This window comes from Schistocerca nitens, chromosome 4, assembly GCF_023898315.1.
Source record: "Schistocerca nitens isolate TAMUIC-IGC-003100 chromosome 4, iqSchNite1.1, whole genome shotgun sequence".
NCBI lineage: Eukaryota > Metazoa > Arthropoda > Insecta > Orthoptera > Acrididae > Schistocerca > Schistocerca nitens.
Genome location: NC_064617.1, coordinates 263,273,512 through 263,285,931, shown reverse-complemented (window position 1 = coordinate 263,285,931; position 12,420 = coordinate 263,273,512). Strand labels below are relative to the sequence as shown.

Sequence of the window (12,420 nt, the reverse complement as noted above, 5' to 3'; positions counted from 1 at the left end):
TTTGTGTAGCAGAAGGCTCAATAAGCTTACCACTGCAGAATCTATGTGTACGAATTTTTTATATGCGTATCCATTCTTAATGTAAGTGGCAACTCCTCTTTTCTCCATACCTCGTCTGCAATAACTGGAAGCTAAATTATTTCCATCCATATTCAGTATTCCCAAATCAGTGCTGAAATGATGTTCAGAAACATATATTACATTTACAGAATTTCACAATAAGGGCACAATAAGACGTATTGTGAAATGATGTTCAGAAACATATATTACATTTACACAATTTCACAATAAGGGCACAATAAGGCGTATTGTTATACCTGTTGATTTATAATTTACACATTTGGGACTTATGTATGATATAATACATCTGATAAATGGCTGCCACAACTTTGATGGCAGACGTGTACTCCTCTGGTGATATTTTCAGTAACGGTTGTACATAAATGTCGTGGTATTTCGGTAATACAGAGTTCAATTTCGACCTTAAATGCTCAGGTGGTCGTGGGCTTATTGGCTCAAACTGCACAGAAAAGGGCCATAGGTGTTAAACCGCAAGACAGTGGAGGCCAATTCTGGTCACAAAAAGAAGAGATGACAAGGCTCTTCATCGAGCATGGCCTGTTGGCAGAAGCAGTTGAGTCAGCTGGATTCTATGTTCATGGAGACGCAAATGTTTAGTGAGAACGCGGTGAAGAGTGGTTGATGAATTGCTCAGTAGTGGCCAACAGCGGCCCTGTTTGTTTCTGAATGGCCACTGCGAGCTTATGTCGTGTGATTTACATCAACAACTACACTAGTGCTTTTAGAGTTTTCCTCATATCCCTTTTACAGTTGGATTTGGAAGATAATTCCTACCGAAAATTAAACATACTATAGGAATCGTAGCAGCAAAACTTTCGCCTTTTGACTGTAACGCTTAACAACAGGGACGCGTTCTTTTATCGTGTAGCGCTCCGTGTTTACTAACTCCTGTCTTCTATCGAGTTGTCACAATTATAGAGCTCTTCGTTAATGACAGCCAAAATCTTGCCCTCTTATTGTAACACACTGTACATGATTTACAGACTGAAATTCAGCTAACGAAATCAGAAGTTCATTTATTTATTTGTAGCCCTGTGACTTTTTTTTTTTTTTTTTTTTTTTGCAATTGGTATACTTTTGCTTCCTTTTTATCTTTACATAGTCCAGGTGCTAAATTATCTGTTAGATTTTACTTATAGACACATCTTATTTTCAGATACGTCGTAAATGTAAGTGTCGACCTTCAAACGAGCAATTCCCGCAGCTAGGCGTGGTGTGCTTCCGTGTCCTGAGAACCGGCGAATCGCAGTCGCTGCCTGCGGACCAACTGACGGAGCTGCTACTGGCCTTCATCAACCAGTCTGGTCGAGCATTCATGTCACCTGTGCGAGTTGGCGACAACTTTTGCATCCGTTATTGTATCACCGCGGAAAACTATACGCATGAGGACGTAGGTGAGCTGCACTATACTTCGTTAGATGTTCGAATACCCCGAAGAAATCGTGCATTTTCACATCGCATTTCACGACCTTGAAATCAGCATATGTCACGCAAATGATTAAAATTGCAGAGCATTAGTATGCACCTAAGTTGAGCAAATGCCCTTGAGCGCCCTTATTATATGTTTACAGGGTGTTTCAAGAGAAGTGAAACATACGCCAATGTTTCTTATTAAAATTGTCTTAAGTTCTGAGCCTGTAATTGATTAGTTCGTTATTTATCTTTCGTGAAATTACTTCATTTTTCTGTTTCGTTTTTCCTGTCTTATTTTTTACAGTTTTCTTAATATTAGGTTGGTGCATATATTAGTAGCGTTTTTCCTTAAGTTTAATAAACACAACAGACACACATAACAGAGAGTTTAGTCATCAGTAATATATTTTCATTCACTATTTACAACAATCTGGCAACGCTGGGGTAACTTTTCCACTCCGCGACTGCAGCAATCGCGTTGTTTCGAGGCAAAGAACTCATCGAGCCATTTTCGAAGCGCATTTTCATCCGGAAAGCAAGTTCCTTGAAGGCTGTTCCATGGAGGGTGGAAAAGGTGAAAGTCTGAGGTGCAAGATCAGCTGAATATGACGCGTACGGAATTATTTCCCAACCGAACTCCTATAACGTGTAGCATCACTTCACGCAAATGTTCAAATGTGTGTGAAGTCTTATGGGACTTAACTGCTAAGGTTATCAGTCCCTATGTTTACAGACTACTTAACCTAAATTATCCTCAGGACAAACACACACACCCATGCCCGAGGGAGGACTCGAACCTCCACCGGGACCAGCCGCACCACTTCACGCAGTCTTCCTTGTTGTTGTTCTTGGATTGCATCTGCAGGACGTCTCAGTGTTGGCAATAAATGTCAGCAGTGATGGTGATACCTCGGGGAAGCAATTCGTAAAACATCACGCAGTCGTTATTCCACCAGATGCATAACATTTTCTTTTGTGAATACGCACAGGTCTTTGCACGGAGAGCTGTTGCTTTGTTTGGGCTCAACCATTCCTCTCTTTTCCTTGTGTTAGCGGAAAGAAACCATTTATTATCACCAGTCATCATGTTTTTCACGAACAAAATGATGACGAGCAAGCAGAGATGCACATAATGGGCATCGCTGATTTTTGTGATTTTGACTTAGAGCATGCGGTACCCAAACATCCGATTTTTGAACCTTCCTCAATGCGTGTAATTGTCGTACGATTGTGGAATTATCATAGTCCATCGCATGTGACAGTTCTCGACTACAGTGACGTGGATCATTGTAGATTAATGCGTTTAACCGATCTCCATCTAATTCCAAAGGTCTTTCTGAACTTGGAGAGTCACTAACGTCAAAACGATCCTCCTTAAAACGAGGAAACCATTTTCTTGCCGTGCTCTGTCCAATGGCATTATCCCCGTACACGGCGCAAATGTTTTTCGCTACCTCCGCTGCTGTCACCACTGTATCGAAGTCAAAGAAAAGAATGTGTTAGGAATGTTACAATTTCTCCACTTGGCACTCCATTTTCTAGTGTCCACAGCTCCATTCACTACCACCAAATGACAAAATGACAATTCGTAAACTCAGAAAGAAACAATGAAGTATAAATAAAAAATGATAGTCGATAAGTATACCCATATCAACCAGAATACCCACATGCAAAACAAAAACGCTACGAGCTGTTGCACCGACCTAACAGTTCTTAGCTTGTTGCTGGAAGAGCTCAAATTTTGATGAAAGTATATATAATGTGGTGTTATGATGACTTTTTTTGTTCGTTGCTTTACAGCCACTCAACCACAACTCATCTGCCGAGGGCCAAATGGTTGGTCCAGTTGTGTACCTCCGGAAGAGACGACGCAGCAGGTGGTGGGGGCCCTCTTAGTGCGGTGAAAGACGGTCTGGGCTTTGAGCCATAGCTCTGTTTATAAATTTTGCGGAATAAGAATACACGACGATTTGTGAACCGGGATAGTAGTTTCCAGCTGAGCTCCGCATGGGATGTGGCGTTAGCAAAGATACGTCAGGAATGCTCTGATGTGAGAGGCGTGGAGGCAGTCACCAGAACGGACAGAACAGGCAGATGGCACCAGGATTCGACACCTGGATCCCTCTTCTCCGGCCACGACATCTCTTCTGTAAGCACGCGGTTGGCCCATCCGTTGGGCCCTCGGCAGAGGAGTTTGCGTTCCTGCGGCAAAAAGGAACGAACCGAACGCGAACTCGACGTTTCACCTGAAGATGTCGAGTAGGAAACTCGTCGAAATATTGCGACAACACGACGCCACGACTCGGCTGATAACCTGAGAAGGTGTCATCTGTGAAATACGCATAGAAAGCCTGCCTTCCTATTAGGAAATCAGTTTTCAATGTAGCCTATTATTATATTTCTTATTAACATCGATGGTGCTATGTACCGGGTGATCAAAAAGTCAGCATAAATTTGAAAACTGAATAAATCACGGAATAATGTAGATAGAGAGGTACAAATTGACACACATGCTTGGAATGACATGGGGTTTTATTAGAACTAAAAATATACAAACGTTCAAAAAATGTTCGACAGATGGCGCTTCATCTGATCAGAATAGCAATAATTAGCATAACAAAGTAAGACAAAGCAAAGATGATGTTCTTTACAGGAAATGCTCAATATGTCCACCATCATTCCTCAACAATAGCTGTAGTCGAGGAATAATGTTGTGAACAGCACCGTAAAGCATGTTCGGAGTTTTGGCGTCGGATGTTTTCTTTCAGCATCCCTAGAGATGTCGGTCGATCACGATACACTTGCGACTCAGGTAACCCCAAAGCCAATAATCGCACGGACTGAGGTCTGGGGACCTGGGAGGTCAAGCATGACGAAAGTGGCGGCTGAGCACTCGATCATCACCAAACGACGCGCGCAAGAGATCTTTCACGCGTCCAGCAATGCTTTTTTTTTTTTTTGTTCTAATAAAACCCCATGTCATTCCAAGCATGTGTGTCAATTTTTACCTCTCTATCTACATTATTCCGTGGTTTATTAAGTTTTCAAATTTATACCGACTTTTTGATCACCCGGGACATCTTCCCAGCCTGTATTTCGCTAATTCTTTTTGAAGTCCTTTACCTTTTATCACTCTTGTCATGATCCAGTCGTTTTTATTTACGTTACGCTCCTTAATATTAAATGTCAGCAGCTGATCACCGTGGTCTGAGAGACCATTAACTAAAGGAATTACTTTATCACTTTGCAATCCCGACGTCTCTTTAAAAATTTCGTCAGCTTGTTCCTGTAACACTTGTTGTAGATTATATGAAGGAAGCTAAGCTATATAAAATGAGAAGGGACTCAAGTACAGTTCTTCAACATTTATACCCTAAAAAATTTAAATTTTAATCTGTACTTAACATTTCTCATTCTGCTTGGAAGTTGAGAAGTATAATAACGCATTAAATCTGTTATGTTTAACTTCATACACAGTGGTAAGGAGAGATGGCTACAGAGTGGTGTGGCAAATGTTGTCGTAGGAAAGCTAGACAGGAGCAGACGTGATTAGCGACCAAGGGAACACAAGAAACATACGATTTACTTAACTCGTATTTCTCAAAGCGAGCGAAGACTCGCGGAAAAAAAGAAGCAGGAACTAGAGTCCAGCAGTCACAATGTCCACAAACAGAAGTCTCTTAGTACTAAAGCACGAACGATGAAGATGCGAGTCACGACCAGGAATCATCTGCGTAGCATCACTTTCGAAGTGGCTCCGAGCGCGAGTGGGTCAAGTCGCTGCCGCCTCCCATTCTATATTGCAGTAGCAGGGGGCGCTAGTACTGGAGGTGTGCCTCAGCGGGCGCGCACGATTGGGTTCCCCAGAGGCCGTATAACCACCATCGACGTCTGAAGGATACTTGCAATTCCGTTGCTATGACGCCCTTGGGGTGGTATCGACATATGATTCCACAAAACTGTTTCATAAATGAAACTTCCAGGAAGATTAAAACTGTGTGCCGGACCGAGACTCGAACTCGGGACCTTTGCCTTTCGCGGGCAAGTGCTCTACCAACTGAGCTACCCAAGCACAACTCACGCCCCCTCCTCACAGCTTTACTTCTGCCAGTACCTCGTCTCCTACCTTCCAAACTTTACAGAAGCTCTCCTGCGGACCTTGCAGAACTAGCACTCCTGAAAGAAAGGATAGCGCGGAGACATGGCTTAGCCACAGCCTGCGGGGTATTTCCAGAATGAGATTTTCGCTCTGCAGTGGTGTGTGCGGTGATATGAAACTTCCTGGAAGATTAAAACTGTGCAGGACCGAGACTGGAACTCGAGATCAAAATGAGCTAGATGGAAACTTACACTTTGTGACTATTATTATTAACTTTCCATGAAAACCTGATTCCGCAGCACAAGCTTCAAAATGCATGCCACTGAAAAATGGAAACTCAGAGGCAGCGTAGTACAGTTATTCAGCATTAAATCATTAAGGCTGCAGACAGACAGCGTACAGATAGGCCCTGCAACGTCTTGCAATTGGAAAGGACAGTTTTGTGCAAAACAGTTCATGAAGAGCCGTCGAACGAATTAGACAAAGGAAACAGAGTAACAGTATATCTCATCAACATGAAAATGGTGCATATCTGTAGGTAAGAGAGTACGACCAGAACGGAAAAATTGGTACTAGGAAAATGGGATTCTCCTGCTGAGACGTTTCAGCTCGTACAGGACAATACACAGGAATCCACGTATAATTTTTCCCCTTCATCAGAATATGCAGTCTGTTAAAAATAAAGCACAGTAACTTGAAGTTGAACTATAAGGTTTGAATAGCGCAAGAGTGTACTGCTTCAGAGACTCTATCGTATGGTGCTGTTCGTACAGTGAAATGGTAACATTTTTCAGCAGAATGACGGAATGGCTATGGGGAGCGCTTTATCGCCCATAGTCCCCAATTCTTTTATGGAAAGACTTCGAGAATAGGGCACTGAGGGCTTCACCTTTGCTACGAATGTGTTTCTTGGAGATACACTGACGATTTTTTTTTTTTTTTGTCTGGCGTCATGGACGCAATGTTCTTAAACGTTAACGTTTTCTTTTTGACCAATTCATCTGTCTTCATCCCCACATTAAATCTACTACAGACGTTGAAAGTGATGGGCAGTTTCCATGTTTGGACGTCATGGTTTACAAAAAACATGATGGTACTCGGGGACATAGTGTTCACCAGATGCCAACACACACCGATCGATATCTTGATCCCAGCCACTGTACCAATGTGAGAGCGTCCTTGGAACTCTGTCACATATCATACGCATGGGCTATTTCCAATGCAGACAGCTTAAACCAGAAACTTGCACACTTGACGGCTTTGGTTGAGAAAAATGGATGCTCTGAGAGGCAGAAGCGTTTCGACAATCATAGGAGGTGCTCGAAAGGCGAATGGGTCTGTAGCCTTTATTTCTTACGCTGAGGCTGGGAATCTAGGAACATGGGATCTCAGATCGATTCCATATTTCTAGATTTCCAGAAGGCTTTTGATACCGTTCCTCACAAGCGACTGTTAATCAAATTGCGTGCATATGGAGTATCGTCTCAATTGTGTGACTAGATTCGTGATTTCCTCTCAGAGAGGTCATAGTTCGTAGTGATGGACGGTAAATCATCGAGTAGAACAGAAGTGATACCTGGCGTTCCGCAAGATAGTGTCATAGGCCCCCTGCTGTTCCTGATTTACATAAATGATGTAGGTGATAATCTGAGCAGCCCCCTTTGATTGTTTGCAAATGATGCTGTAATTTACCGTCTAGAAAATTCATCAGACTATCAATTCCAGTTACAAAATGATCTATAGAGAATTTCTGTATGGTGCAAAAAGTAGCAATTGGCACTAAACAAAGAAAAGTGCGAGGTCATCAACATGGGTACTAAAAGAAATCCGATAAATTTTGGGTATACAATAAATCGCACAAATTTAAGGGCTGTCAATTCAACTAAATACCTATGAATTACAATTACGAGCTACTTAATTCGAAAGATCACATAGATAATATCGTGGGGAAGGCGAAACAAAGACTGCGCTTTGTTGGCAGAGCACTTAGAAGATGCGACAAACCCACTAAAGAGACAGCCTATATTACACTTGTCCGTCCTCTGCTGGAATATTGCTGCGCGGTGTGGGATCCTTACCAGGTAGGATTGACGGAGGACATCGAAAAAGTGCAAAGAAGGGCAGCTCGTTTCGTGTTATCGCGCAATAGGGGTGAGAGTGCCACTGATATGATACGTGAGTTGGGGTGGCAGTCACTGAAACAAGGGCGGTTTTCTTTGCGGCGAGATGTATTTACGAAATTTCAATCACCAACTTTCTCTTCCGAATGCGAAAATATTTTGTTGACACCTACCTACGTAGGGAGAAATGATCATCATAACAAAATAAGAGAAATCGGAGCTCGAATGGAAAGATTTAGGTGTACCTTTTTCCCACGCGCCATTCTAGAGTGGAATGGTAGAGAAGCAGTATGAAAATGGTTCGATGAACCTTCTGCCAGGCACATAAGTGTGAATTTCAGGGTAACCATGTAGATGTAGATGTTTACAATAAGACTGGAAGAATTTTTATAAGATTTGACATTAAGGATATGTTCCGTCCACTTGTCAAGATTAGGACACTATTCGGCTCTGTGAAACACGATTTGGGGCTTCGAAGCCTGGCATATACAAATTTGCCTGTCATTGTTGGAAAACTCACATCCACAATTCAATTTGCACAGTTCAGGACAGGTACGTGAAACTTCGCTGTCATATTAGCCTACAACAGCCTGAAAAACCTGTGGTAGCGGAATATTGCCTAGCCGAAGGACACAGAATGAAATTTGATGATACTACTTGTGATTTTGGAAAAAAATTTCTAAAGATGCAACTGAAATTAGGATGACACACAATTTAGTAATAAAGACAAGGGTTTTCCTCTCGGCAGGGTGTGGGACACACTCAGTCAAAACACAACGTTCTGTAGCGCGGCCGGTCAGAGTGTCTGCAGATAATATTTGAGTGGGTTATGTCGTTGCCGCCTGTGTTCTAGTAAGGGCGGCGCCACGAACCCAGCGGTGGGCGACGCGTACGCCGTGTACACTACGAAGATCTATATAAGACAACGATTTGCAGCCTTGGCATTAGTTTTCAGCGGGGCTCAGCATCAGCGTTCTGCTGAAGATGGCGGATAGGCGGTTAGTAGAAATGTCGGGTCGTGTTTATTTTAGGATCCGGCGGCAAACCCGAGGGGACTACCAAAAATTAGAGACATTTGGGTACACACGGATGCTTAACAGCAATCGTTCATCCCGTGAACCATGCACGACTGGAACAGAAAAAAGGGGCAATGGCAGATGTATACATAGTACCCTCGGTCACACATCAGACGAGACAGCGATTTAACGTTGCATTGTCATCGCTTTCTGAGCTAAGTTCAAAATTTCAACTCCTTAACTCATCGGGAATTTGGGCCCACAGAAGGAGCCTCCTAGAAGATCGAATAAAGATCGAGCGTCCCTAGAAGTGGCATTTAGTCGGCTACACCTTCTAAAACCAGCACACCAAGGAGAAACTTTACTATGAAACATGGCAGGTATTCGTCACCCTCTAGACAGACACCAACAACAGCCCAGGTGGCTTCGCCCAAGAAAGAGCTTTCTTTGGACGTCACAGCCAAAAAACGTCTCCATTGAAGAGATGATACCTCAACTGTGGAAGGAGGAAACACCAATTTCCTGTCGAGGAGGTGAAGGAAGAACTTATGGCTGGAAGTAACAAATACTTCACAACCTGGAAGCTCTCAACAGGCTGAGGACTAGGGTCTCAAATTGCAAGTATAACCTTCTCTGATGAGTCTTCTTCGATGGGGAACCTCTTTGTAACCTTGGGAATGTCCAAATGGGCGACCACTTAGTGATGTTCCCAAACCTCGTCACAAGCTGTATCCCGCTAGATTTACAGCTAGCTAATGATAAGGCTCTCTCTGCAGCTGATGCTTGGGCAAAACATATTTAAGCTTTAAATTTTATTACAGTAGACTTTTACTGGATTTTAATATATGATGTTCTGAACACAGAAAATAAATAAATCAGGAAGTTTACTTTAAAATCAATTCCAATATTTCTATCGTAACAGACAGACAGACGACAAAGCTATATCCATCTTCCCTTCCCCCCCCCCCCCCCCTCTTTCTGCTCAGATATTGCTACCCTCAGTAAAAGTGAAGAAGAATTACAGGACTTGTTGAATGGAATGAGCAGTCTAATAACAACAGAGTAAAGATTGAGAGTAAACCGAAGAAACACGAAACTAATGACAAATAGAAGAAATTAGATTAACGAAGAACCTAACAACAGAATTTAGGACCACGAAGTAGACGAAATTAAGGAATTCTGTCACCTCGGAAACAAAATAACATGTGATGAGCGAAGCAAGGGGGGACGTAAAAAGGATTCTGACACGGGTGAAGAGGGAATTTCTGATTAGGAGAAGGCTGCTAGTATCAAACGTCGGCGATAATCTGGGGAAGAGATTTCTCAGAATTTATGTTTAGACTACAGTATTGTGATACGCGAGAGTGGACTGTGAGGAAACGCGAAAAGAAGAGAATCGAAGCTTTGAGATGTCGTGCTACAGAAGGATGTTAAAAATTAGGTGTACTGATAGTAAATGAGGATGTTCTCCGAACAACGGCCGAGGAAAGCAACATATTGAAAATACTGACAAGATGGACCAAGATGATAGGACCTTAGTAAAGACATCAGGGAATAACTTCCATGGTGTCAGAGGGACCTTTAGAGGGCAAAAACTGTAAGGGGAAGACAAAGATTAGATACAGTGAACAAATAATTCAGTGCTACTTTGAGATGAAGAGGTTGATACAAAAAAGGAATTCGTAGCGGGCCGCATCAAAGCGGTCAGAAAATCGATAACTAAAAACTAAAAAAATTCAGATTTTGCAAAGAAACTACAACAAAATTTCCTTAATCCTCTCGCAAAAATCAAGAAATACATTCACCAGAAACTATGACATTACATCTAGAACGGACCATTCTTACTGAATGACAGCAAGTAATGTCGTATTACCTGATCTTGTATTCTCTCAGAGCACACGTTCGTCAAGGATCGCTGCCAGTGATCCGATTTTCGTCACTGCAAAGATGGCTGTTGTGCCACTTGCAAACACCATCACGGTTGAAAGAGGCCTCATCGGTGAATAAAATCAACTATAGGAAATGTGACATTGTAATATTTCACCGGATGATTCAAGTACAGAATAAAACTCTACGTTGGGCTCACTGTTTGCTCACGTTGTTTATGATTGGAGTGTAATTGTTGCTCTGTCATAACTCTCCACACCTTATTCTTTGGATTGACATGCTTATTGATGAATCCCTTCCCACCCGAGCCAATACCATATCCTAAATTCCTGCTGTGTAAACAAGTCTTTGTTGCGAGCCTTGGGCGCCACTATGTTCTTGGAATAACCATCATGGCAGCAAATTTCTTCCAGTTATGAAAGACCTTGAGAGCCTCCCGCTTCTTTTCTGAACTAAACTGAATACATAAAAGAGAGGACTTCAGTAAAATGCTTTAAAAGCATTTCCCAAGTCTTTCACAAATCTTTCACAAGATTTTGACCCAAGAATAATCATTAACGCTATCTTCAAAAAATGTGTGTGAAACCTTATGGGACTTAACTGCTAAGGTCATCAGTCCCTAAGCTTACACACTACTTAACCTAAATTATCCTAAGGACAAACACACACACCCATGCCCGAGGGAGGACTCGAACCTCCACCGGGACCAACCGAACGCTATCTTACCTCGCACTAATTGATATACTCAAGAGCAGGAAATGCTTTCACTGCTCACCAGATAGTAAAAAGAGGAGCTCGAATAAATAGTTGAATGTATGCAGCACTACGATTACATTCTCCAACTTCTTGGCATTACCTATAAGTGGGATTAGAATCTGTCCTGTAGACACATCATGCGCAATGAGGATGTGAGACTTCACTTTATAGTCCTAACGCCTATTGACAGCAGGAGCATGAATTACGCTCTTAAGAATAAAAAAAGATGCACCGAAGTGGAATAATGCGAATGAGACAGAAATCGGTACATGTGATGTACATGTACAGATCGACACATGATTAAAATTTCAGAGGAACTTGACGATTTATTTAATAGAAAGTGCTCCACAAATTGAGCAAGCCAATAACACGTTGGTCCACCTCTGGTCCTTATCCAAGCAGTTATTCGGAGTGGCATTGATTGAAAGAGTTGTTGGATGTCCTCATGAGGGATATCATGCCAAAGTCTGTACAATTAATGCGTTAGACCGCCAAAATCCCGAGTTACTTGGAGGGTTCTGCCCATAATGCCCCAGATGTTCTCAACTGTGGTGACATCCGGCGACCTTGCTGACTAAGGTAGGATTAGACAAGCAGGAAGACAACCAAAGGGGTCTTGCTATGAAATGAAATGTCACCCCATACGATCACTCCTGGTTGTTTGGCCATATGGTGGGTGACAGTCAGGCTGATATCCCACCGCAGACTGAAATGTCTCCAGACACTTCTTCGCTAGTCATTGGAGCACATTTCGAAGTGGGACTCATCACCGAAGACAATTTTACCACAGTCAATGAGATTCCAGACCGAAGACGTGTCTGGAGACGCCTCTGACAGTGATGGAATACCAACCTAACTGTTGCCCGCCATACGGCTCCACAGCCATAGGTGATGGTGTGGGGTACCATTTCATTTTATACCAGGACTCTTTTGGTTGTCATCCGCGGCACCCTTGCAACACAGCGATACGTCGACGATATTCTACGCCACATTTTGTTGTACTTGATGGCAACTTACCATGGGCTTACATTTCAGCAAGATAAAGTGC

At 42.6% G+C, this 12,420-nt stretch overlaps 1 protein-coding gene across 1 annotated transcript in view; it reads left to right on the top strand.

Annotated features, from left to right (window-relative positions):
* The window catches only part of LOC126252242 (tyrosine decarboxylase-like), an 86,895-nt gene that overhangs the window by 49,780 nt on the left and 24,695 nt on the right, over positions 1-12,420 (top strand). The window contains exon 3 of the mRNA XM_049953115.1: positions 1,238-1,475. Within this exon, the coding sequence (XP_049809072.1) occupies positions 1,238-1,475 (238 nt within the window). The remainder of the gene's footprint in view (positions 1-1,237; positions 1,476-12,420) is intronic.